The following is a 25,697-nucleotide window of genomic DNA, read 5'->3' on the forward strand; positions in this document are numbered from 1 at the left end:
TTATATAAAAATACCAAATTGGCTATCCACAATGGAAGCTCTAATACAGTGATCCCCCGAGTTTTGCGATCTCGATCATTGCGAAAGGCTATATCGCGATTTTTCCACCCGATGACGTCACTCCCTTCCTTTCTCATCTTTCTTTCTCTCTCTCTTTCTCTACCTTGCTTCTTCCTCTCTCACACTCTCTTCCTCCCTCTCTCATCTCTTTCTTTCCTTCTCTCTCTTTCTCTATCTCTCCCCCTCTTGCTCTCGAGTGGCAAGCGAGCAGCCGGGCGGGCGAACGGGCAAGCGGAGCGGCCGGGCGGGCGGGTGAACGGGCAAGCGAGCAGCCGGGCGGGCGGGCGAACGGGCAACGGGGAAACCCCATCTTCGGCTCCTCGCTGCTGCCGCGCTGCGGAGCAGATCAGCTGTTAGGCGGCCGAAGGAACCTTCCCTGGGTCTTCCCCGCCGCCCACACGCAAACTCCACCATCTGTGCATGTGCGGCCATGAAAAAAAGGGTGCGCATGCGCAGATGGTGTTTTACTTCCGCACCGCTATATCGCGACAAATCGAGTTTCGCGAGGGGTCTTGGAACAGAACCCTCGCGAAACCCGAGGGATCACTGTATACCCAAATACAATAGAAGTGCAGGGGTTTTTGCATTGCTCTACTTGCTACAAATGTTTCTTTCCAGCCGTAACCAGGTGCTATAATGTTTTTCCAGCTCTTACTATATTGCAAGCTCTTTCATTGTTACTCCCTCTGAATAAGGTTTTTTTTAAGTCCTAACCAGGGGATAAAACAATCTGCTGAAGCTGACCAGACTAAGGATGCTGGTCAGATGAATACCTGGTAAGCAGATTCTTTTTCCTATTTTCCTCCCCAAGAACAAAGGTGCGTTTTATACTCCATTGCGTCTTATACTCTTATACTCATTTTTTGGGCATGCCATGGACCAGTTCCATGGAGGGAGGTTTTTCCACTGGCGACTGGTTTTGTGTGCTGCCTTGCATAACACAAATGGGGCTTTGCTTATTTGCGAGGACCGTTTTTTGGCATGCCGCGGACCAGTGCTGGAGGTTGGGGACCCCTGCTCTAGGACAGTGATGGCTCAGCTTTTTCGGACCAAGTGTCCAAAATCCCCAAAATACAATGTGTGTGCAGCGCCCCCATTTGCACTCCGTACCACCTGCATGTGCCCCAACTATGTGCCTTCCATGTGTGTGTGTGCACACCCCGCACATCATTGAAGGGTTCTCCACTGCTGGCGCTCCAGGTGTGGTCCTGGTGACCAGCGCAGGAGCATGAACCCATGTGAGATTTGCCTTCTGTGCATGCGCAGGAAGTGAAATCTCATGGGAAGACGCTCACACATGCGAGATTTTGGCAATTTTTGACTATTTCTTTTCTTCCCTGCATGCGCGAAAGCAAAATAAACGCTGAAAATTGGTGAAATCTTTCACACGAGAGTATTCTCACACGAGATTTCACTTCCTGCACATGTGCAGAAGCCACATCTTGCACCAGCACGTGCATGCACACGTTGGGGATTATTACTATTACTATTATTTAGATTTGTATGCCACCCTTCTCCAAAGACTCAGGGCAGCGCATGCGCATCTCCATTTTTCCTACCAGGATGGTGTTCCAGACTGTCCGTGCTGCGATCAAAACTGCCACATGTACCCTGCCATGCATGTACGGCCCCTGCACCCACCCCGCACATGCGCAGAAGAGACCTGACTACCACCTAGCCAGCTGGAGGGTATTCATGCATGCACGGTGGAGCTGAACTAGGGCGATGGATCACATGCCCACAGAGAGGGCACTGTGTGCCACCAGTGGCACGTATGCCACGGGTTTGGCATCACGGCTCTAGGAGTCTTCGGAGAGGGGCGGCATGCAAATCTAATAAATTATTATTGTTGTTGTTGTTGTTGTTATTATTATTATTATTATTATTATTATTATTATTATTATTATTAGACATGGACTTTTCTCCAAAGTTTACTGTGATTCTGGCGACTTTAACAGGGGGTGAGACAGGATTTAGCATGTGGTTCTTGGATAATCAAGTTGCAGGTCAGAGTTTATGCAAGTGTATGGGGAAGTAGACACTTCCCCGTACACTTATTTAAGGGTTTATTTAATCCAGACTCTTTCCAGACTATCCCCAAATCTGTAGGAGTGCATATAATCCTACTGGAGTCTATTTTTACTTTGATTCTGTAAGAGGTTTCCAAAAACAAAGCCTTACTGAATTGATTTCCATTCCGTACAAATTACCCCTGGAATATAAAATCTGATTTGGTCTCAGGCCTGGAGTTGACGTTTATTGTTTGTTCAGGGGTCCGTTGTTGTTGCTGGATTTGTTATTTATTAGGTTATTTTAATCTGATCCTGCCTTGAGCAGCTGGTTGGATTAGAAGACCTCCAAAGTCCTTTTCAGCTCTAAGATTTATTGTTTTTAACTGTTGTTATGGTTTTTTTTATAGTTTTGTATTCTGCCAAGAGTCCAGTAGGCTTGGGGGGCCAGTAAATAAAGAGTTGCAGCTGCAAGGTACTGTTTTGAAGAATACTGATGCAAGTTAGAGTAGATTTTTAAGAAATACAGTGATACCTCATCTTACAAACACCTCATCATACAAACTTTTCAAGATACAAACCCGGGGTTTAAGATTTTTTTGCCTCTTCTTACAAACTATTTTCACCTTACAAACCCACTGCCGCCTCCGGACTTCCGTTGCCAGCGAAGCACCCGTTTTTGCACTGCTGGGATGCCCCTTAGGCTCCCCTCCATGGGAAACCCCACCTCCGGATGTCTGTGTTTTTGTGATGCTGCAGGAGAATCCCAGCAGGGCAAAAACGGGCGCTTCGCTGGCAACGGAAGTCCGGAGTTGGGGTTTCCCAGCGAGGGGAGCCTCAGTGAAATCACAGCATTGCAAAAACACAGAGGTCCAGAGGTGGAGTTTTGAGGACTCCGGTGTTTTTGCGATGCTGTGATTTCACTGATGCTCCCTTCGGTGGGAAACCCCACCTCCGGACTTCCGTTGCCAGCGAAGCACTTGTTTTTGTGATGCTGGGATTCCCCTGCTGGGATTCCCCTGCAGCATCGCAAAAACACAGAAGTCCAGAGGTGGGGTTTCCCATGGAGGGGAGCCACAGGGAAATCCCAGCAGCGCAAAAATGGGCGCTTTGGTTGGCAAAGGGGGTGAATTTTGGGCTTGCTTGCACGCATTCATTGCTTTTCCATTGATTCCTATGGGAAACATTGTTTCATCTTGTTGTGAGCCGCCCCGAGTTTGCGGAGAGGGGCGGCATATAAATCCAATAAATCTAATCTAATCTAATCTTACAAACTTTTCACCTTAAGAACCTCGTCCCGGAACCAATTAAGTTTGTAAGACAAGGTATCACTGTATCAAGTTCTCTGCATCTACTCTGTTCCCCCCAAAATAAAACACCCCCTGATAATAATCCCAATTGGACTTTTGAGTGCATGGCAACAAGGCCAAGTGCTTATTTCATCGTTCCAAAGAATGTAAGACAGGGTCTTATTTTGCGGGAAAACACGGTATATATAAGTAAATAGGTAAGTAAAATGCATGTAGGGTAAAAAAAATGGATTGGTTGTATCATACCAAACTTTCTGAACACAAACCATTTCAAATTTTGAAACAGTTGCTTTTAAAAAAAAAAAAGTTTATTAAATTTCCTGGCAGAACAAGTAAGGAGAAGGGCGGCATAAAAATGGAATAAATAAAATAAAATGAAAATAAATTAATCAGTTAGAATAAATTGCTTCCAGAAATTGTGATTGCTCCAACACTGGAAGTTTTTAAGAAGAAATTGGATAATCATTTGTCTGAAATGATATAGGGCCGTGATGGTGAACTGATGGTCCTCTCTGCAGGCACATCTGCCCTCTGCTTTCCTTCCAATTTCCAGATTTTTATAGTGAATATGTGAGGGATAATGAGCTATGTAGTAACTTCCTCCCTTGACATCCCTCCTTGATGTGTTAATTTCCATCATTTGTGCAATTGATTGTGGTGTCTGGCTTTGATGCAGTACAATTAAACTGTCAAAACATAAAACTGGTTTCATTCTCCATGTCTACATGTGAATCTCACTTAATTCAGGGGAACTTGTTTTAACAAGACACAGAATATTAATTGTCATTAGTTGATTATCATAGCTTTTTAATCTATTTAATGAATTAAAGATTAATTAATTTAATCTATTTTTAATCTATTTAAACAACAGAGTTGGAAAGGACTTAGAGTGTTCTCTACTCCAAAACCCTCCTCAGTCTAGAAACCCACATTTCAAACAAATGGTTGTCCAACATCTTCTTAAAAACTTCCAGTGTTGGAGTATTCACAACCTCTGGAGGCAAGTTGTTCCACTGACTAATTGTTCTAACTTTAGGAAATTTCTCCTTCGTTCTAAGTTGCTTCTCTCCTTGATTAGTTTTTGTATTATGAAAAATGTCACAAATGCATTTCCGAAGTGTTGAAGAGCACTGCTCCTTGGTCCTGTCGGAAAAGCAAGGGGAGTTCAGGGATTAAAAGTGATAAGAAAAAAATCCAGACTGCTGCCGGCAGAATTCACCATTTCAGTCACAAGGAAGAAGGAAGTATAAATGGGTAATTTACAGAAATGACAATAGGATACATATAGAGCTAGGAGCAAATGTAATCAGCAGAAGATACACATCCCAGGAAACAAAATTTCGATTGGACCTTTTGGCAAGGTCCCGTCGACTAAACAATGTCGTTTGGTGGGTCCCAGAGGAAGAGCCTTCTCTGTGACGGCCCTGACCCTCTGGAACCAGCTCCCCCCTAAGATTAAAACTGCCCCCACCCTCCTTGCCTTTCGTAAACTCCTTAAAACCCACCTCTGCCGTCAGGCATGGGGGAACCGAGATAACTTCCCAAGGCCTATATTAGATTAGATTAGATTAGATTTATTGGATTTATATGCCGCCCCTCTCCGCAAACTCGGGGCGGCTCACAACAAGGTAAAAACAATACATAATAACAAATCCAATACCCACCAATCCAACAACCTATATTGTTTATGTATGGTGTGTTGTGTGCATGTTTTTAAATAATGGGTTTTTAGTTTTAATTATTAGATTTGTATTGTACATTGTTTTTTCTATTACTGCTGTGAGCCGCCCCGAGTCTATGGAGAGGGGCGGCATACAAATTTAATAAATAAATAAGTAAAGAAAGAAAGAAAGAAAGATATACCGTGTTTAAATCACACGATTTCCAAGTCACTTTGTGATCATTGTGGCGATAGAACAGGGGTGACAAAGTCAATTTCATTGTGGCCCACATCAGAGTTTTTGACCTTAGGAGGGGGAGCTAGCCATCTCAATGTCGCTCATGTTGAGGATGCAGTGGTGTGTTTCAGCAGGTTCTGACCAGTTTTGGAGAACCGATAGCGGAAATTTTGAGTAGTTCGAAGAACCGGTAAATACTACCTTTGACCGTCCCTGCCCCCATCTATTCCCTGCCTCCCGAGTCTCGGCTGATTGAGAGGAAATTGAGATTTTGTGGTAACCTTCTCTTGCCACGCCCACCAAGCCACAGCACTCCCACCAAGCCACAGCACTCCCACCAAGCCACACCCACAGAACCAATTAAAACCATTTTCAGCTGTGACGGCCTCCTGCAACCCTCTGCCAGTAAAAACAGAGCTCAGGAGGGCTGTACACGGCCTCGCGAGCTCTGTTTTCCCTGGCAGAAGCACTGTGAGCTGCTCCTTCACTATTGTTGCCTGGATCGATTGAGTTATGGGTTTTTTAAATTGGTGTTTACAGTTTTATTTTAATTTTATTTTTTTTAAAAAAATTATTAGTATATTTTTATTTACAAATACATATGACAAATAAAAACATTTAAAAACAGTGGGCGTTACATGACAAGTCAGTTTACATTTCTCATATTCATTAATACTTATTCATACTTATACAGCTAATATTGACAATTCATTTATAGTTTCTATACATCCTTTCAAATAGGTCTTTCCCACTTTCTCCCTTTTTTTCTCCCCCCCCCCCCAAATATTTAAGCTTCTATTTCTTTCTCTTTAATCGGTCCATCTTTTCTTTTAACTATCTATTTTGAACTTTTTCCATTTTTCCATCCAACAATAAAATCTATCCCAGCATTTATAATAGTCCGAATCTTCTTTGTTTTTAAGTTCAGCGCAGGCTGTTATTTTTTCAATTACCTCTACTTTTTTCGGTATACAGTGGAACCCCGACATAAGAGCTGCTCTACTTAAGAGCAACTCGAGATAAGAGCTGGGAGGGGAGAGATATTTTTGTTCTACTTACAAGCCCAAATTCGAGATACAAGCGCCAAGGAGCTGTCTCCTGAAGCCAAACGCTAACTTCCGCGTTCGGCTTCAGGAGACAGCTGCGAAGCGGCGCGCGTGTTTTAAAAGGTTGCAGCCGGCCTGGGGGGCTCGGGAGGGTGCTTGCAGCTTTCTTTCTTGCTCTTTTTCTTTCTCTCTTTTACCTTCCCTTCCTCTATTTCTTCTTTTCTTTCTCCTTCCCACCTTCTTCCCTCCCTCCCTCCCTTCACTCATTCCTCTCTTACTCTCCCCTTTCATAAGTTTCCTTGCTTCCTTCCTCTGTTCCTGTCCCTTCCCTCTTTCCTTCCTTCCTTCCCACCCTCCGTCCATTCATTCACCCATTCCTCTCTTGATCACTTAAAGCCGGTCCCTGGTGCAAAAAGGGTTGGGGACCTCTGTCCTACAGGATTGGGTGGCAGAGAAGTTGAACATATGTAAATTTAAAAGTTTAAGAAAGTTTACAAGTTAAGTGAAAGAAACTTCATTATTCATTTATATGTACATGTACATTTCTTCATTAAAAACATGTCTTTCTGCATAATTTAGACTAACTTTGTGAGTTTTTTGAGGGCTGGAACCAATTAAAATTATTTACATTAATTCCTATGGGGAAAAGTCGTTCGAGATAAGAGCTGCTCGACTTAAGAGCCCAGGTCCGGAACGAATTAAACTCGTATCTCGAGGTACCACTGTATCATCATTTTTCCATGCTTGTGCAAAAGTTATCCTCACAGCTGTAGTTATGTATAATATTAAATATAATTGACTTTTTTTCTAGCTTCTCTCATGCTATTCTAATAGAAAAAGTTCTGGGTTTTTTTCTATTTTTTTATCTAGCATCTCGTCTATCCACGCATTAATTCTTTCCCAGTATAGTTTAGTTTTTTCACAGTCCCACCAAATATGATAAAAGGAGCCCCGTTCTTTCTTACATTTCTGCCATTTTGCTGTGTACTTTTTATCTATTTTCGCCAATTGGACAGATGTTATGTGCCACCTAAAAAACATCTTGCACCAATTCTCCTGGTAGACTGTTGCTAATGTCCATTTTTGGTGTTTATAGTTTTAGAGTTTCCATATTTGACTTCTTTTTTACTGTATTTGTATTTTTATATTGTTGTAAGCTGCCCTGAGTCCTTCGAGATTGGGTGGCATAGAAGGATGGATAGATAGATAGATAGATAGATAGATAGATAGATAGATAGATAGATAGATAGATAGATGATTGATAGATAGATAGATAGATAGATAGATAGATAGATAGATAGATAGATAGATAGATAGATAGATGGACAAGTAAATTGATAGCTGATTAGAAAGGGTTATTTATTTATTTATTTATATATTTATTTATATATTTATTTATTTATTTATTTATCAGATTTGTATGCTGCCCCTCTCCGCAGACTCGGGGCGGCTCACAGCAATAATAATACAATGTAAACAAATCTAATATTTAAGTTAATTTAAAACCCCAATTTAAAAACCAATCATACATACTAACATACCATGCATAAATTTTATAAGCCTAGGGGGAGGGAAAGTCTCAATTCCCCCATGCCTGACGACAGAGGTGGATTTTAAGGAGCTTACGAAAGGCAAGGAGGGTGGGGGCAACTCTGATATCTGGGGGGAGTTGGTTCCAAAGGGTCGGGGCCGCCACAGAGAAGGCTCTTCCCCTGGGTCCCACCAAACGACATTGTTTAGTTGACGCGACCCGGAGGAGGCCAACTCTGTGGGACCTAACTGGTCGCTGGGATTCGTGCAGCAGAAGGCGGTCCCAGAGATATTCTGGTCCGGTGCCATGAAGGGCTTTATAGGTCATAAACAACACTTTGAATTGTGACCGGAAACTGATCGACAACCAATGCAGACTGCAGAGTGTTGGTGTGACATGGGCGTATTTAGGGAAGCCCATGATAGCTCTCGCAGCTGCATTCTGCACGATCTGAAGTTTCCGAACACTTTTCAAAGGTAGCCCCATGTAGAGAGCGTTACAGTAGTCGAGCCTCGAGGTGATGACGGCATGAGTGACTGTGAGCAGTGACTCCCGGTCCAAATAGGGCCACAACTGGTGCACCAGGCAAACCTGGGCAAACGCCCCCCTCGCCACAGCTGAAAGATGTTTCTCTAATGTGAGCTGTGGATCGAGGAGGACGCCCAAGTTGCAGACCCTCTCTGAGGGGGTTAGTGATTCCCCACCCAGGGTAATGGACAGACAGTTGCAGAGGTCAAATTGGGTATGTTCCCATTAAGCAAGGTAAAATGCTTGTGTATTTCAAACAGTCACTCAAGTTCCCAATCTTATTACACCCACACAGTGTGGTGGGCGTTGTAGCAACAACTGCGATTTTGTTAACAATTAATACCCCACTTAGTTAAAGCCTGCCAGGTGCAGTTAGAGGGTTTTTCAGGTAATTTCAAGCTCATTTGTCATAATACCCACCCCCCTACTGTGCTAAGGGCAACTACTGTGTAGAAAAACAACTAATGGACCGCCTACACCCTGCCTCTACTGGCAATCTGTTTATATTGTGTAGAAAAATGTTATTTCATTCTTTTTTTCTTAAAAGAAGGAGTTGGTGGTTGCTATTTTTTAACACTATATGTTTTCAAAATAGAACAATGGGACACTTTGGCCTCAGACATAAAGATCAGAAAATAGGGAAGCCAACCCAGCCCACACAAGCACATAATAAGGAGCCGGGATGGCGCAACAGGTAGAGTGCTGTACTGCAGGCCACTGAAGCTGACTGTAGATCTGAAGGTCAGCGGTTCAAATCTCATCACCGGCTCAAGGTTGACTCAGCCTTCCATCCTTCCGAGGTGGGTAAAACGAGGACCCGGATTGTGGGGGCAATAGGCTGGCTCTGTTAAAAAGTGCTATTGCTAACATGTTGTAAGCCGCCCTGAGTCTAAGGAGAAGGGCGGCATAAAAATTGAATGAATGAATGAATGAATGAATGAATGAATGAATGAATGAATGAATAAATAAATAAATAAATAAATAAATAAATAAATAATGGTTTATAAAGCTGAGGACATCAATATCAATAGCACTCAGACTTATATACAGGGTGTCCAGCAAACCTGGAAAACAGGAAATCAGGCAATTTTTGAGGAAATTGGCGGTTCAGAAAATATCAGGGAATTCATGAAAAAAAAAGAGCTTGCAAGCTCTTTCATGATTATTCTTTGCAAAGAAGGTTTTCTAAGCCCTGAGCCTTTGCAGTTGTTTTTCATTGTTCTACTTGCTCAGATTTTTTTCTTTCCAGCCCTAACCAGGTTCTAACAATGTTCCCAGCTTACCAACTTGCAGGCCTTTAAGCCCTAACCAGGGGATAAAATAATGTGCTGAAAATGACCAGACTAAGGATGCCAGCTAGATGAATATGGAATGGAATTTTTAAAAAAGGAATAAATCAGGGGGGGGAAACCAAGTTGTATTAAAATGTTTAAAAGTCAGGAGAAAATTATGTAAAGAAAAAGAGATCGCGCTGCCTGGCAGAATCAAGCCAAAATGAGCATAACTGTGGCAACAACTTGCTTCCTCAGCTATTGATATTTCTCCATGGCTTAGCCGTTTGGTGTGACGTCATCTACAACCGTGCCTTAACTAGATTGCACTGGGCAATGTCACGGAAATATCAGGGAATTTCAAAATGCTTTCCCTCTGGACACCCTGTATATACTGCTTCAAAGTGCTTTACAGCCCTCTCTAAGCGGTTTACCGAGTCAGCATATTGATCCCAACTATATTATTATTATTATTATTATTATTATTATTATTATTTATTGGATTTATATGCCGCCCCTCTCTGAAGACTCAGGGCGGCTAACAGCAATCATAAAACAGCGTACAATAATAATCCAATACTAAATATGATTAAAAACCCATTAATATAAAAAACCAAACATGCATACAGACATACCATGCATAAAATTGTAAAGGCCTAGGCGGAAAGAGCATCTCAATTCCCCCATGCCTGGCGGCAGAGGTGGGTTTTAAGTAGCTTACGAATGGCAAGTAGGGTGGGGGCAATTCTAATCTCTGGGGGGAGTTGGTTCCAGAGGGCCGCCACAGAGAAGGCTCTTCCCCTGGGTCCCGCCAAGCGGCATTGTTTAGTTGACGGGACCCGGAGAAGACCCATTTGCACCGTTATAACTGTCTGGTTCGGTTCTGCAACCCAACAAGACCGACACAGACTTCAGAGGATAATCAGAACTTCAGGGGGAAAAAACCAATTACTGCCAATCTGCTTTCCATTGAGGAAGTAGGAGTCTCTCCACCATTTCTGACAGTCTCTTCTTGAAAACCTCTAGTGATGAGGTTCCCACAACTTCTGAAAGCAAGCTCTTCCATCGATTGATTGTCCTCACTATCAGAAAATTTCTCCTTATTTCCAGGTTGATTCTCTCCTTGAACAGTTTCAATCCATTATTCCTTGACTGGGTTTCAGATGCTTTGGAAAATAGCTTGACCCCCTCCTCTCTGTGGCAGCCCCTCAAATATTGCAAGGATGCTGTCATGTCTTCTCCTGGTCCTTTTCTTCACCAGACTAGCCATGCCCAGTTCCTGCAACCGTTTATTGTATGTTTTAGCCTCCAGTCCCTGGTTGCTCTTCTCTGCACTCTTTCTAGAGCAGTGTTTTTCAACCATTGTGCCGTGGCACACTAGTGTGCCGCGAGACATGATCAGGTGTGCCGCGAATCTCAGAGAGAAAGAAAGCAAGAGAGGGAGAGAAAGAAAGCAAGAGAGAGAAAGAGAGAGAGAGAGAGAGAGAGAACTAGAGAGAAAGAAAGCAAGAGAGAAAAGAGCAAGAGAGAGAAAGAACTAGAGAGAAAGAAAGCAAGAGAGGGAGAGAAAGAAAGCAAGAGAGAGAAAGAGCGAGAGAGAGAGAGAAAGAACTAGAGAGAAAGAAAGCAAGAGAGAAAGAACAAGAGAAAGAAAGAGAGAGAGAAAGCAAGAGAGAAAAAGCGAGAGAAAGAGAGGGAGGGAAGGAGAGAGAAAGACATAGAGGGACGTAGGGAGAGAGAAAGAGAGCAAAAAAGAGAGGAAGGAAGGAAGAGAAAGAAAGAGGGATGGAGAGAGAGAGAAAGAGGAAGGAAGGGAGAGAAAGAGGAAGGGAGAAAGAAATAGAGCGAAGGGGAGGAAGAGAGATAATTTTTTGGTCCAAACTTTTTTTGCCGCCCCCCTCCCCCAGCTCAATGTGCCCCAGGGTTTCGTAAATGTAAAAAATGTGCCGCGGCTCAAAAAAGGTTGAAAATCACTGTTCTAGAGTCTCAACATATGGTTTTTTTTAGTGTGGTGACCCAAATTGGATGCAGTATTCTAGGTCTGGTTTTCCTAAAGTTTTATAGAGCAGTATTAGTAACTCACTTGACCTTGATTGCATCCCATATGTTTTTGTACATGGATTGTTCCATCAGGCCAGTGTGGCTGAATGCAGAATAGAAAGCAACAAGATCTGTATGATACGCAATCACTGAAGTTAGCTCGGCTGAAAAGAATGGAAGTTTACTATCAGTTGCATTTACATTTTGTTTTACAAATGTACACTAGAGGGCAGTGGAGCAGTGCTTACCTATTAAAAAACAATATGTATATCTTTGTAAGTGGGGAATGCTATGAGAGCTGGGCAGAGAATTTGAAACCTATGCACACATCTTTCATCCCTGCTTTAAAAGATACTCATTTTGTAAGGGATCCAACTTCCAGAAAGCTATTTTCTGTGGCTAGCTAATTCTGGATCTGATGGCAAGGCTTTGAGCAGACAAGAACTTCGGTTTTGATTGACACTTATAAACGCCTGCCAGTCATTTATGTACATTGTACATTGTAGAAGGTAGAAACATAGAAACATAGAAGTCTGACGGCAGAAAAAGACCTCCTGGTCCATCTAGTCTGCCCTTATACTATTTTCTGTATTTTATCTTAAGATGGATATATGTTTATCCCAGGCATGTTCAAATTCAGTTACTGTGGATTTATCTACCACGTCTGCTGGAAGTTTGTTCCAAAGATCTACTACTCTTTCAGTAAAATAATATTTTCTCATGTTGCTTTTGATCTTTCCCCCCAACTAACTTCAGATTGTGTCCCCTTGTTCTTGTGTTCACTTTCCTATTAAAAACACTTCCCTCCTGGACCTTATTTAACCCTTTAACATATTTAAATGTTTCGATCATGTCCCCCCTTTTCCTTCTGTCCTCCAGACTATACAGATTTAGTTCATTAAGTCTTTTCTGATACGTTTTATGCTTAAGACCTTCCACCATTCTTGTAGCCCGTCTTTCGACCCATTCAATTTTGTCAATATCTTTTTGTAGGTGAGGTCTCCAGAACTGAACACAGTATTCCAAATGTGGTCTCACCAGAGCTCTATATAGTGGGATCCTAATCTCCCTCTTCCTGCTTGTTATACCTCTAGCTATGCAGCCAAGCATCCTACTTGCTTTCCCTACCGCCTGACTGCACTGTTCACCCATTTTGAGACTGTCAGAAATCACTACCCCTAAATCCTTTTCTTCTGAAGTTTTTGCTAACACAGAACTGCCAATACAATACTCAGATTGAGGATTCCTTTTCCCCTTCACCCTTTGATTTCAGTTATGAGCCAAGATTCACAGAATCGGACTCAAATGATAGAATTCATCCCTGGCTCATACAAAGTTTCAGTTTTGAAAACAGCATATCATGTATATGATGCACCTTTTTTCTCCCAGAAAGAGGCTGAAAATTCTTATACTCCGAATGCAGCTTTTTTGAAGCTTCCCCCCCGCAGTCCTAACTGGGTGCTAACAATCTTCCCAGCTCTTACCTTGCAGGTTCTTTCATTGTTTCTCTCTGCGAAGAATGTTTTCCATGCCCTAAGTCTTTGCAGAGTTTTTTCATTGCTCTAACTTTCTCCAAGTATGTTTCTTTCCAGCCCTAACTAGGTGCTAACAATGTCCCCAGCTCTTACCAGCTTGCAAGCTCTTTCATTATTACTCTTTGCGAAAAAGGTTTTCCAAGCCCTCAGTCTTTTGCAGTTTTTTTTTTCATTGCTCTACTTGCTCAGATTTTTTTTTCTTTCCAGCCCTAACCAGGTTCTAACAATGTTCCCAGCTCTTACTGGCTTGCAAGCTTTTTCATTGTTACTCTCTCCAAATAAGGTTTTTAAAAAGCCCTAACCAGGGGATAAAGTAATGTGCTGAAACTGATTGGACTAAGGATGCTAGCCAGATAAATATCTGGCAAGCAGACTCTTTTCCCCATTTTCCTCCCCAAAAAACTAAGGTACATCTTATACTCCAAAAAATACAGTAGTAAGCCTCACCTTCTCACTGTCTAAATGTGGGAAAGTAAGTGTGGTGCTGTTGTGGTTAACTCTGGCCCAGGAATGTGCAGGTGGATGTGGGGAAAACATCCACATGCCGCAGGCCTGTTTTGCTCCCGATGGAATGTGCCGACGAAGTCTCCTCTGACCAAGGAAGCGTGAGTGACAGGGAAGAGGGGAGTTTGGCAGACAGCCTAGGAGGAGATAAATCATCTGTATCATCCCTGGATTCTGAACAAGAATTAATGACACATCCATGCATATGTAGAGTGATGCATAGGAGACAACAACTGAAGGATTATTACAAGAGAAAATGAGGCCACCTGTGGTTAGGTGGGGCTGCTGTAATTAGTGCTACAGATAAAAGTGCAACCTGATGTTTTAGCCTCGTGGCAGTTTATCTGATTCATTGTTTCGTCAAGATCGTGGTTTTTGTGCTATTCAAGATTGTGTGTGGACTCTCTGGACTTTAGAATTGGACTCAAGTTTCCAGTTATTGGGTGAGCAATTGGATTGCATTTAACCTGTGCCTTGTGTGTACCAGAAAATCCCTTTGACATTTCAAAAGGGAGCTGTTTCTGTTTTTCTGTTTATGAAAACTTTTGGGTTTTCCTTTTATCGTGTGGTGTGTGTCTTCCTGGACTAATTACCCTGTAATTACGGGCGGTTGAAACATGCCGGCAGAACAGGTGCTAGAAAATATGGATTATAAAGAAAGGACATAGTTTAAGAAGAATGTAGTCCACGTAAATGCAAGGTGCTCTCACATTTGAAAAAAGATAGATAGCTACTGTACATTGCCTCCCTTTACTATGCAGAGAAAGTAGTTCCTACACTCTAGAATTGTTGTCTTATTTTTTATATTACCAGTTAATATATTATGAAGATCAGTATTGTTTTAAGTGTTCAGGGAATGGAGAACTGGGTATGCTTGATGGGAAATGAATTTTGAAAGAATCCTGGAGTGAAACTGAAAAGAATTAAGAGCTCAAAATTATTTATCTTCAAGTTGTCATAAATAGCAGAGTAAAAAACACCAGTATTTATCCATAGCAACATTTAAACAACAGCAGGATTTTTAATTTGGTCATTTTTTTAAAAAAAGAGAGTTGTCTATTTTCAGCAAAATTGTCAAATAATCCTGCCCAAATCTGGTGAATATTCGAGAGTAAAGAATTTCAAGAAATAGTTTTAAGATTTTTCTGGCAGGCAATTTAGAGAATTTTTTTTTATTGTTTCATGTAATTGGAACATGTGACTAGGCTTAACAATTTTATTAGGTTATTTATACGTCTCCTGTGCTTTCCATGAAAATACTTCAAATTGGTGAGTTTTAACCTGATGTAACCACGGGAACCAAAGAAATAAGAGATGCTACTGAATGTTTATTGCTCTTAAGTTGGTGAGCTGAGCAAGAGCACTATATAACTGTCTGTTTTGGTTCTGCAACCCAACAAGGCAGACACAGACTTCAGAGGATAATCAGAACTGCTGGTTCTGTAAACCACTTAGAGCAGTGATGGCAAATCTTTTTTTCCTTGGGTGCCAAAAGAGTGCCCACACCCATCATTCAATGCCTCGGGAGGGTGAAAACAGCTTCCCCCGCCCCCTGGAGGCCCTCTGGAGGCAGGAAACAGACTGTTTCCCAATTCTGGCGGGCCCAGTAGGCTCATGTTTTACCCTTTAAAGGTTCCCTGGAGCTGGTGGAGGGTAAAAACACCCTCCCCATTCCCCCGGAGGCTCTCTGGATGCCAAAAACGTCCTCTCAGGGCCTCTGTGATGTTGTGGTTAGCTCTGGCCTAGCTCCTGCCCCAAGGACTGTGGATGTGGGGGAGACATCCACATGCTGCAGGCCTGTTTTGTCCCCCCGGTGGAATCTGATGATGAAGGCTCCTCTGACCAAGAAGACATGAGTGACAGGGAGGAGGAGAGTGTGGCAGACAGCTCAGAAGGAGATCAATTATCTAGCTCCTCCTTGGATTCAGAACAAGAGTTAATGTTATTGCCACACATGCGGAGAGCGATGCCTAGGCAACAACAACTGAGAGATTATTATCAAAGAAAATGAGGCCACCTGTGGTTGGGTGGGGCTGTGGTAATTAGTGAGGCTGCTATAAATAGCAGCCTGTGGGTTTGGCCATTGTGGAGGATTATCTGATCGTTGTGTTTCGTGACTGCTTTACTGACTTTGACCTTTTGTGTGCTGATTTTTCCCCGCTTTGAAACTTAACCAGGGCAAAGTGTGTTTCACTTTGTGAAAGAAGGACTGTGAATTGCCTCACAGCTGCAAGCTAAGTATCACAGAACTGATAAGGGACTTGTACAAATTACCAGTTTGTTTGGAGACCAGTGCTCTTTGCTATACCAAAAGAGGGCTTAGTTTAAGTAAATTTTCATTATAAAGAACATTGTTTTGAATTTTCAAACGAGTGTGTGTCTGAAATTTGTACCTGTGAATTTGTGGGAGGATTCTACCAGAGAGCCCGACAGAACATGTGAGAGCCAAAAATCAACTGGGCGGCATAAACATTCATGCTGGAGCTGAGCTAGGACAACGGCTCGCATGCCAGCAGATATGGCTTCACATGCCACCTGGGCAGTGATGGGCTACCAAACTTTTTACTACCACACCATGGGCGTGGCTTATGCATTTTGTTTCAACATCTTTCAGTCCAAATTGGGTGCTCTGGGGTGGAGCTCCAAATTTTGCTACCGGAACTAGTGTGCCTCCAGTCCCCTGTCCTATTGTCTCTCCTATATATCATATATCATATCTACTATTCTTCTATTCTATTCTTCTTATACTACTCTCATAATATCCTTCTATTCTCTAATTGATATATTCTATTCCTAAATTTTCACTTCTATTCTTTCTCCAATATATTTTACTCAAGTATAACCTCTATAACCTTCATTGTGTATTGTTGTGCATTGTACAAAATAAATAAATAAATAAAAAACAAACTGCATTCCTGACCGTTCCCGTAGGAGCCCATTGCTGCACCTGTGGCACCCATTCCATAGGTTTGCCACTGTAAAGCACTATGAAGCAATATATAATTTTATGTACAGTGTTCCCTCAATTTTCGCGGGGGATACGTTCCGAGACCGCCCGCAAAAGTTGAATTTCCGCGAAGTAGAGATGCGGAAGTAAATACACTATTTTTGGCTATGAACAGTATCACAAGCCTTCCTTTAACACTTTAAATCCCTAAATTGCAATTTACCATTCCCTTAGCAACCATTCAGATTATTACTCACCATGTTTATTTATTAAAGTTTATTAAAAAAATATTTATTAAAGGCGGATGAAAGTTTGGCGATGACATATGACGTCATCGTGCGGGGAAAACTGTGGTATAGGGGGGAAACTGCAAAATAGTTTTTAATTAATATTTTTGAAAAACCGTGGTATATACTTTTCGCGAAGTTCGGACCCGTGAAAATCGAGGGAACACTGTACTATTGCTATTGCCCCTGGGTGCAACCTGAAGCTTTTGTATCTAGAATTTGCTACCCTATCAAAGTGATGACATAAAAACATCTGCCTTTGTTGTAAGGCTGTGCTGTTTGTTCCTTTCCCCCCCTCTGGCTTTATGCTGCAATTAATTTCATTTTTCTCTCCTCTAACGGATAGGTGGGTGTAGGGTGCAAACCAGTAGTGGGTCGCTTCTGGTTTGGACTAGTTCTTCAGAACCAGTAGGGGGAAGGAAAGAATGTAAAGATGTGATTTCCTATCCAATGTCTAAAAACTTAGTCTTAAAGGCAGACTCTGCGACACGAATCCCAGCAACCGGTTAGGTCCCACAGAGTTGGCCTTCTTCGGGTCCCGTCGACTAAACAATGTCGTCTGGCGGGACCCAGGGGAAGAGCATTCTCTGTGGTGGCTCCGATCCTCTGGAACCAGCTCCCCCCTGAGATTAGGATTGCCCCCACCCTCCTTGCCTTTCGTAAACTCCTTAAAACCCACCTCTGCCGTCAAGCATGGGGGAATTGAAACATCTCCCTCTTGCCCATGTTGTTTTGGTGTTTGATTGATTGTGTGCTTGTTTTTTATATATATTGGGGTTGCTTTTATGAACTTTTAAACTTAAAACTGTAATTAGATTGGTAAATACTAGATTTGTCATTATGTATTGTTTTTGTCACTGTTGTGAGCTGCCCCGAGTCTACAGAGAGGGGCGGCATATAAATCCAATAAATCTAATCTAATCTAATCTAACACAGTTCTACCATTGCCTCCCAAGAGTCACTTGAAAGTAAAACCTGCTATTAGATTTAAGTATGCAATTCAAGGAAGCTTAATGCTAATCCAAACTTTACACTTAATTGCAATGCAAATGTTTGATCCTTAAAAACTAAAATCCCTGGTAGATATTCCCTACACAACACAACTATGTTTGGCAAGTGGGACATTTTCGGCCTCTGGAGTGCCTCCGAGGGAGTGGGGAGACCATTTTCGCCCTAATCAGGCTCCTAGAAAGGCTCTGAAGCCTGGAAAGAGTGGGGGAAAGGGGCCTTCCGGTTAGGGTTTCCGGCCTCTGGAAGACCGAACCTAGTTCAAATCCCAGTAAGGGTATGGCTAGCTGATGAGAGCAAAATAATAATAAGAATAATAATTTATTAGATTTGTATGCCGCCCCTCTCCGAAGACTGGAAAATAGCTTGAAAATAGATCTAAACCAGTGATGGCGAACCTATGGCACAGGTGCCAGAGGTGGAATGCGGAGCCATATCTGTTGGCACCCGAGCTGTTGCCCTAGCTCAGCTCCAACAGGCATGTGTGTGTCAGTCAGCTGATTTTTGGCTCGCACAGAGGCTTTGGGAGGGCGTTTTTGGCTTCCAGAGAGGCTCCAGGAGGATGGGGAAGGGCGTTTTTACCCTCCCACAGCTCCAGGGAAGCTTTTGGAGCCTGGGGAGCGTGAAACACGAGCCTACTGGGCCCACCAAAAGTTGGGAAATAGACTCCTTCCAGTCTCCGGAGGGTGGAGAAGCTGTTTTCACCCTCCCGAGGCATTGAATTATGGGTGTGGGCACTCGCGCATGCACGCTCTTTCGGCACCCAAGGGAAAAAAGGTTCACCATCACTGATCTATATTAACCTCCCTTCCTTTTCATTATCAGCAAAAGTATATGTATATATATTATATATATATAATAAGGAGCTGTGATGTTCCTTCAATACACCAAGGTGATTCGACACAAAAATATGTAACCCTTCCCTGGTGCAGAGCTGAAGGGATTGGATACTGTAGCCTAGAGGATAATTCTCTGCCTTACAAGGCAAAGGTTGCAGATTCAAGTCCCAGTGTGTATGGCTAGCTGATGAGGCCAAAATAAGGCCGAAATAGATCTATCCTAGTCTCCCTTAATTTTCAAATTCAGCAAAAAAACATGTGTGACACACACACACACACACACACACACACACGTATCACATGTTTTTTGCTGAAATTTTTAAAATTAAAGGAGACTAGGATGGCACCATTTCGGCCTTGTTCTGGCCTCATCAGCTAGCCACACCCTTCCTGTGACTTGGACCTGCAACCTTGTAAGGCAGAGAATTATCCTCTAAGCTACAGTATCCAATCCCTTCAGATCTGCACCAGGGAAGGGTTACATATTTTTGTGTCGAATCACCCTGGTGTATTGAAGGAACATCATAGCTCCTTATTTTGCCTCTCGACCCAACCCAGGGCCATTTCCAAGGCAGTTAATTTTATTGATAGCTGACAATTCTATCTGTATGTGTCACATGTTTTTTTTTTGCTGAATTTGAAAATTAAGGGAGACTAGGATGGATCTATTTCGGCCTTATTTTGGCCTCATCAACTAGCCATACCCACTGGGACTTGAACCTGCAACCTTTGCCTTGTAAGGCAGAGAATTATCCTCTAGGCTACAGTATCCAATCCCTTCAGCTCTGCTCCAGGGAAGGGTTACATATTTTTATGTCGAATCACCCTGGTGTCTTGAAGGAACATCACAGCTCCTTATTTTTGCCTCTCGGCCCAACCCAGGGCCATTTCCAAGGCAGTTAATTTTATTGATAGCTGACAATTCTATCTGTATGTGTCAATTTGAAAATTAAGGGAGACTAGGATAGATCTATTTCAGCCTTATTTTGGCCTCATCAGCTAGCCATACCCACTGGAACTTGAACCTGCAACCTTTGCCTTGTAAGGCAGAGAATTATCCTCTAGGCCAGTGATTCTCAACCTTTTTTGAGCTGCGGCACATTTTTTACATATACAAAATAATGGGGCACCTTGAGCGGGGGGTGGGGGTGGGGGCGCTAAAAAAAGTTTGGACAAAAAAAATCTTTCTCTCTCTCTCTTCCTCCCTTTCGCTCTATTTCTCTCCCTCTTTCTCTCTCTTCCTTCCTTTCTCTCTCCATCCCTCTTTCTCTTCCTTCCTTCCTCTCTTTTTTGCTCTCTTTCTATCTCTCCCTCCTTCCCTGCCTCTCTTTCTCTCTCTCTTGCTTTCTTTCTCTTTCTTTCTCTCTCTCTCTTTCTTTCTCTTTCTTTCTCTCTTTCTCTTTCTTTCTTTCTCTTTCTTTCTCTCTCTCTCTTGCTTTCTTTCTCTCTCTCTCTTTCTCTCTCTTGCTGAGCTTCGCGGCACACCTGACCATGTCTCGTGGCACACTAGTGTGCCGCGGCACACTGGTTGAAAAACACTGCTCTAGGCTACAGTGTCCAATCCCTTCAGTTCTGCACCAGGGAAGGGTTACATATTTTTGTGTCGAATATATATACATATTAGATAGATAGATAGATAGATAGATAGATAGATGGATGGATGGATGGATGGATAGATAGATAGATAGATAGATAGATAGATAGATAGATAGATAGATAGATAGATAGATGAATGACTGATTTTATATTTACACAACCCACAGGTTGCAGCGAGAGAGAATTTATTCCTTCTGGAAAACAGAGTTTTCAATTCAGCTCTCCAAAGTAAAAAAAAAAATGGCTTGAGAGAGTTATGGCGCCTATAAAAGTTCAAATAAACACTTACATAGCATTGTTACGAAGACACTGAGAAATGTCCTGACTTTGTTTTCCAAGGCTGGTTCAAACTAGCCAAAGCCGCCTCGTGCTGCTGTGGCTGAATGGAGGGAGTTCTGTTTTTGTCCTGATAAATGATTCAGTAGATTGCCAAGGTCCAGGGCAGTCTGAACATTTAAGTCTTCTTCGTTTAAGAAATGTCACGGGTTACAACTAATGGCAGAAACTTATCCCCACGCGGTGCTATTTTAACATTTCCTCCTCCTCCTCATCCTACAGTTGCTGCATAAATACTTGGGTGGTTGGTATGGCGACAGGAAAGGTGATGATACCCAACCAAATGGCAGCTCAATCACTGGTTACTTGCCCTTTTTAAAAATACATTTTAATTATCTGAACTGTGTTGGATTTTCTTAGATCTGCGTAGTCTGTTTCTGAATTGAAAGTGGGAATGAATTGAATTGAATTTATTAGATTTGTATGCCGCCCCTCTCCGAAGACTCGGGGCGGCTCACAACAATACAAGTAATACACTACAATACAAATCTAACGCTAAAATGTAAACTAAATTAAAATACATGTATAAAAAACCCATTAATAGAATAGAATAGAATAGAATTTTTATTGGCCAAGTGTGATTGGACACACAAGGAATTTGTCTTGGTGCATGTGCTCTCAGCGTACATAAAATAAAATATACATTTGTCAAGAATCATGTGGTACAACACTTAATGATTGTCATAGGGGTCAAATAAGCAATGAAGAAGCAATATTAATAAAAATCTTAGGATATAAGCAACAAGTTACAGTCATACAGTCAACATGGGAGGAAATGGGTGAAAGGAATGATGAGAAAAACTAGTAGAATAGAAGTGCAGATTTAGTAGAAAGTCTGACAGTGTTGAGGGAATTATTTGTTTAGTTTGGAAAAAAACTGTTCTTGTGTCTAGTTGTCTTGGTGTGCAGTGCTCTGTAGCGACGTTTTGAAGGTAGGAGTTGAAACAATTTGTGTCCAGGATGTGAGGGGTCAGTAAATATTTTCCCCGCCCTCTTTTTGACTCGTGCAGTATACAGGTCCTCAATGGAAGGCAGGTTGGCAGCAATTGTTTTTTCTGCAGTTCTGATTATCCTCTGAAGTCTGTGTTGGTCTTGTTGGGTTGCAGCACCAGACCAGACAGTTATAGAGGTGCAGATGACTACACAGTCATACACACTCGGTCCAGCTGATCAATATAGAGGTCAGAGAAAAGGGGGGAAGGTTAATCCCCCCACACCTGGCGGCAGAGATGGGTCTTTAGTATTTTGCGGAAGGCGAGGAGGGAAGGGGCAGTTCGAATCTCCAGGGGGGAGTTGATTCTAGAGGGCCGGGGCCCCCACAGAGAAGGCTCTTCCCCTGGGTCCCGCCAGACAGCATTGTTTAGTCGACGGGATCCGAAGAAGACCAACTCGGTGGGACCTAATCGGCCGCTAAGGATTCGTGTGGCAGCAGGCGGTCTCGTATGGTGGTGTAGAGGAAGGCAGTACTCAAATCAAGGGTGAAATCTGACAGGTAGCAGAAATTTTGAGTAGTTCGGAGACTTGGCAAATACCAGTTCTGGCTGGCCCCCAAAGTGAGGTGGGAATGGAGATTTTGCAGTATCCTTCCCCTGCCACGCCCGCCAAACCACGTCATGCCCACAGAACCAGTAGTAAAAAAAATATTTTGATTTCGCCACTGATTCAAATAAACAACTCTTCCAACTTGAAGACAGTTATTATTCTACCGAGCCTACATGGCTTGGAGCCTGACTATTTACAGGACCATCTTCTGCCTCACACTTCCCAACGGCCGATTGGAGCCCACAGGGTTAGCCTTCTTCAGCCAAACAATGCCAACTGGTGGGACTATGTGGGAGGGCCTTCTCTGTGGTGGCTCCGGCTCTCTGGAACCAGCTTGCCCCTGGAGATCCATACCGCCCCCCTCCCTCCTGGCTTTCTGGAAAGCCTTAAAAACCAGCCTCAGCGGCGTTCCTGGGATCCTTGAGCAATAGCATCTGCCTCCGAACTAGAAATGATAAATGTTTTATTATCGGGGGTTTTTAAATTGTTTTATATTGTTTTTTAATTTGCTATTCGCCGCCCAGAGTCCGACAGGAGTTGAGCGGCTTATAAATGTAATAGATCAGATTAAATTAAATTAAATTATCAAACGTGGCATTCATTTGATTGCTTTTTTAATGGCGCTTGGCGAGTTTGTCAGACTCCAGCAGGAGAAGAAAGAAAGGCTCAAGTTGTAGGAGCATGCCAGCCTTAAACAGTCTTCCTCCTAAATCATCTTTCCTCGTTTCAGGTTGTGAGTCTTCCACCAAGGTTACCTTTCCAAGAGCCACGGCTGCCGTGAATGAGATCTTTAAGAGCCTAAGGGACATTTCGCGAGCTCGGGTGCCCATGAAACAGTTTCATTCTGTCCACATCCCGGGAAGCCACAGCCAACAGGCAAGTTGACGTGTGTTTTTCGAATCGGTTTTTACCCCTCTTCACCCTGGCAGGCAACCAAAACTACATTTTCCCGAACGTGACCATAAAATCCATCTTGCTCTCCATAAGAGAGTTTTTAAAATCCATCTTGCCTCCATGTGCCATCGTGGATTGGAGGTTGTTGGTTTTTTTTAGAGTAATGGCTAAAACTGAAGCTTTATATTTGACATCAAGGCAGTATTCCCATAAATTTCCGAAAGCCTGAAGTTTAAAGAATAAAATCTCAATCTCTCTCTCTCTTTCTCTCCTCCCCTTCTTCCCTCTCTCCTCCCTGTCCCTCTTCCTTTGCTGTCTCCACCCCCCCACTCCTTCTCTCTTTCCTCCCTCCCCTCCCCTCCCACCCTCTCATTCCTCCTTCTCTCCTCTCTCCCCCTCTTTCTCCCTCCTCCCTCTCTCTCCTCCCTCCCTCTCCATTCCCTCACTCTCTCCTCCCTCCCCACTCCTCCTTCTCTCTCATTCCTCCTTCTCTCCTCTCTCCCCCTCTCCCTCCCTCCTCCCTCCCTCTCTCTCCTCCCTTCCTCTCCATCCCCTCTCTCTCTCTCCTCCCTCCCCACTCCTCCTCCTCTCTCTTTCCTCCCTTCTCTTCCCTCCCTCTCTCTCATTCCTCCTTCTCTCATCTCTCCCCCTTCCCCTCTCTCCTGCTCCCTCTCTCACCTCCCTCCCTTTCCCTTCCCTCTCTCTCTTCCTTCCCCTCTCTCCTGCTCGTTCTCCTCCCTCCCTTCTCCCTCTCTCTTTCTTCCCTTCCCTCCCTCTCTCTCATTCCTCCTTCTCTCCTCTCTCCCCCTTCCCCTCTCTCCTCCCTCTCTCTCCTCCATTCCTCTCTCCCTGTCTTCCCTCCCCTCTCTCCTGCTCTCTCTCTCCTCCTTCCCTTCCCCTTCTCCCTCTCTCCTCCCTCCACACTCCTTTCTCTCCCCCCCCCCTTGTCTTTCTGGTCTGATGAACACTTTCTACAACTTCAAAATCTAAGATTAAAAATGGAGTATAAAATGTTAGTGGGGGGGGGGTATAAATGTAACATGTTTTTGCTGATAATGAAAAGAAGGGAGACTAATCTAGATTTATTTCAAGCTATTTTGCTCTCATCAGCTAGCCATACCCTTACCAAGATTTGAGGCTGGGGAGTCTGCCTGTAAGGCAGTAGCTTTAACCTCTAGACCAGTGTTTTTCAGCCAGTGTGCTGCAAGACATGGTCAGGTGTGCTGCGAAGCTCAGAGAGAAAGAAAGCAAGTGAGAGAGAAGCAAGAGAGAAAGAAAGAAAGAGAGAAAGAGAGAGAAAGAGCGAGAGAGAGAGAAAGAACAAGAGAGAGAGAAAGAGAACAAGAGAAAGAAAGAGAGAGAGAAAGAGAGAGAGAGAAAGAGAAAAAGAAAGCAAGAGAGAGAGAAAGAAAGGGAGGGAAGGAGTGAGAGAGAAAGAGAGCAAAAAAGAGAGGAAGGAAGGAAGAGAAAGAAAGAGGAAGGGAGGGAGGGAGAGAAAGAGGGAGGGAGAAAGAAATAGAGCGAAGGGGAGGAAGAGAGAGAGAGAGAGATTTTTTGTCCAAACTTTTTTTAGCGCCCCCCCCCCCCGGCTCAATGTGCCCCAGGGTTTCATAAATGTAGAAAATGTGCCACGGCTCAAAAAAGGTTGAAAATCACTGCTCTAGACCACAGGTTCTCCTCCTCTCAGCTTGTACCAAGGAAGAGTTATATGGTTTTTCCCCTACCCAAAATGGGAGGGAGCATACTGCTTCCTTTTTGCATCTCAGCTCCTCCAGTGGCCACATCCACAGCAATTAAATTTTTATAGCCAATGAACTCGAATAAATAAATAAACAAACAAACAAACTATATTCTATATACTTTTGATGATAATGAAAATGGAGACTAGTATAGATAATTTTATATGAACCTGGTCTGATTCCCTCGTTACGTGAACGTTATTTCCTGCGGTTTGCCGAGTCTAGCCAGAACAATTCAATCATATTGCATAAATAAGTTTCTTATTGAATTCACAACAACAAGCGGTGCAGTAAAAAGTTGCATCTCCTAGAACCGAGGTCAGCAACCCGAGGCTCTGGAGCTGCATGTGGCTCCTTTCATCCCTCTGCTGCAGCTCCCTGTTGCTCAGAATATGTGTCACAATCACCAATGTGTGATACCTGTCAGCACGTGATTTATTGAGCTTTTCGACTCCCAGTAGACCAACCATGGATAAATCCAAGAAAAGAAAAGTTTCAGAAGAAAACAGAACATCTAATTTAACTACATGTGCTAATTCTTTGGCCACTCAGGAAATAGATAGCCACGGGGAAGATTTTGTGGTTCCCGGTGTTTTCTTTTCTGTGGGAAAGTGATCCAAATGTCTCTGGGTATTTAAGGTGCCCAACCCCTGTTCTGTCTGGGTTCCCCCAGACGTCAACACCAACTAAAAAGAGTAGCCAGACACGCTAGTAAAAAGCAAAGTCATTTTATATCTTTGAAAACAAACATAGATAACAAAAACTGTTCTTACAAAC

At 43.1% G+C, this 25,697-nt stretch overlaps 1 protein-coding gene across 2 annotated transcripts in view; it reads left to right on the forward strand.

The window, feature by feature from the left end:
• The window catches only part of SCFD2 (sec1 family domain containing 2), a 198,059-nt gene that overhangs the window by 139,038 nt on the left and 33,324 nt on the right, over positions 1 to 25,697 (forward strand). For both annotated transcript variants that reach the window (XM_070757174.1, XM_070757175.1), the window contains one exon: positions 23,018 to 23,163. In XM_070757174.1, coding sequence (XP_070613275.1) covers positions 23,018 to 23,163 — 146 coding nt within the window. The remainder of the gene's footprint in view (positions 1 to 23,017; positions 23,164 to 25,697) is intronic.

This window comes from Erythrolamprus reginae, chromosome 7 (assembly GCF_031021105.1).
Source record: "Erythrolamprus reginae isolate rEryReg1 chromosome 7, rEryReg1.hap1, whole genome shotgun sequence".
NCBI classification, from domain to species: domain Eukaryota; kingdom Metazoa; phylum Chordata; class Lepidosauria; order Squamata; family Dipsadidae; genus Erythrolamprus; species Erythrolamprus reginae.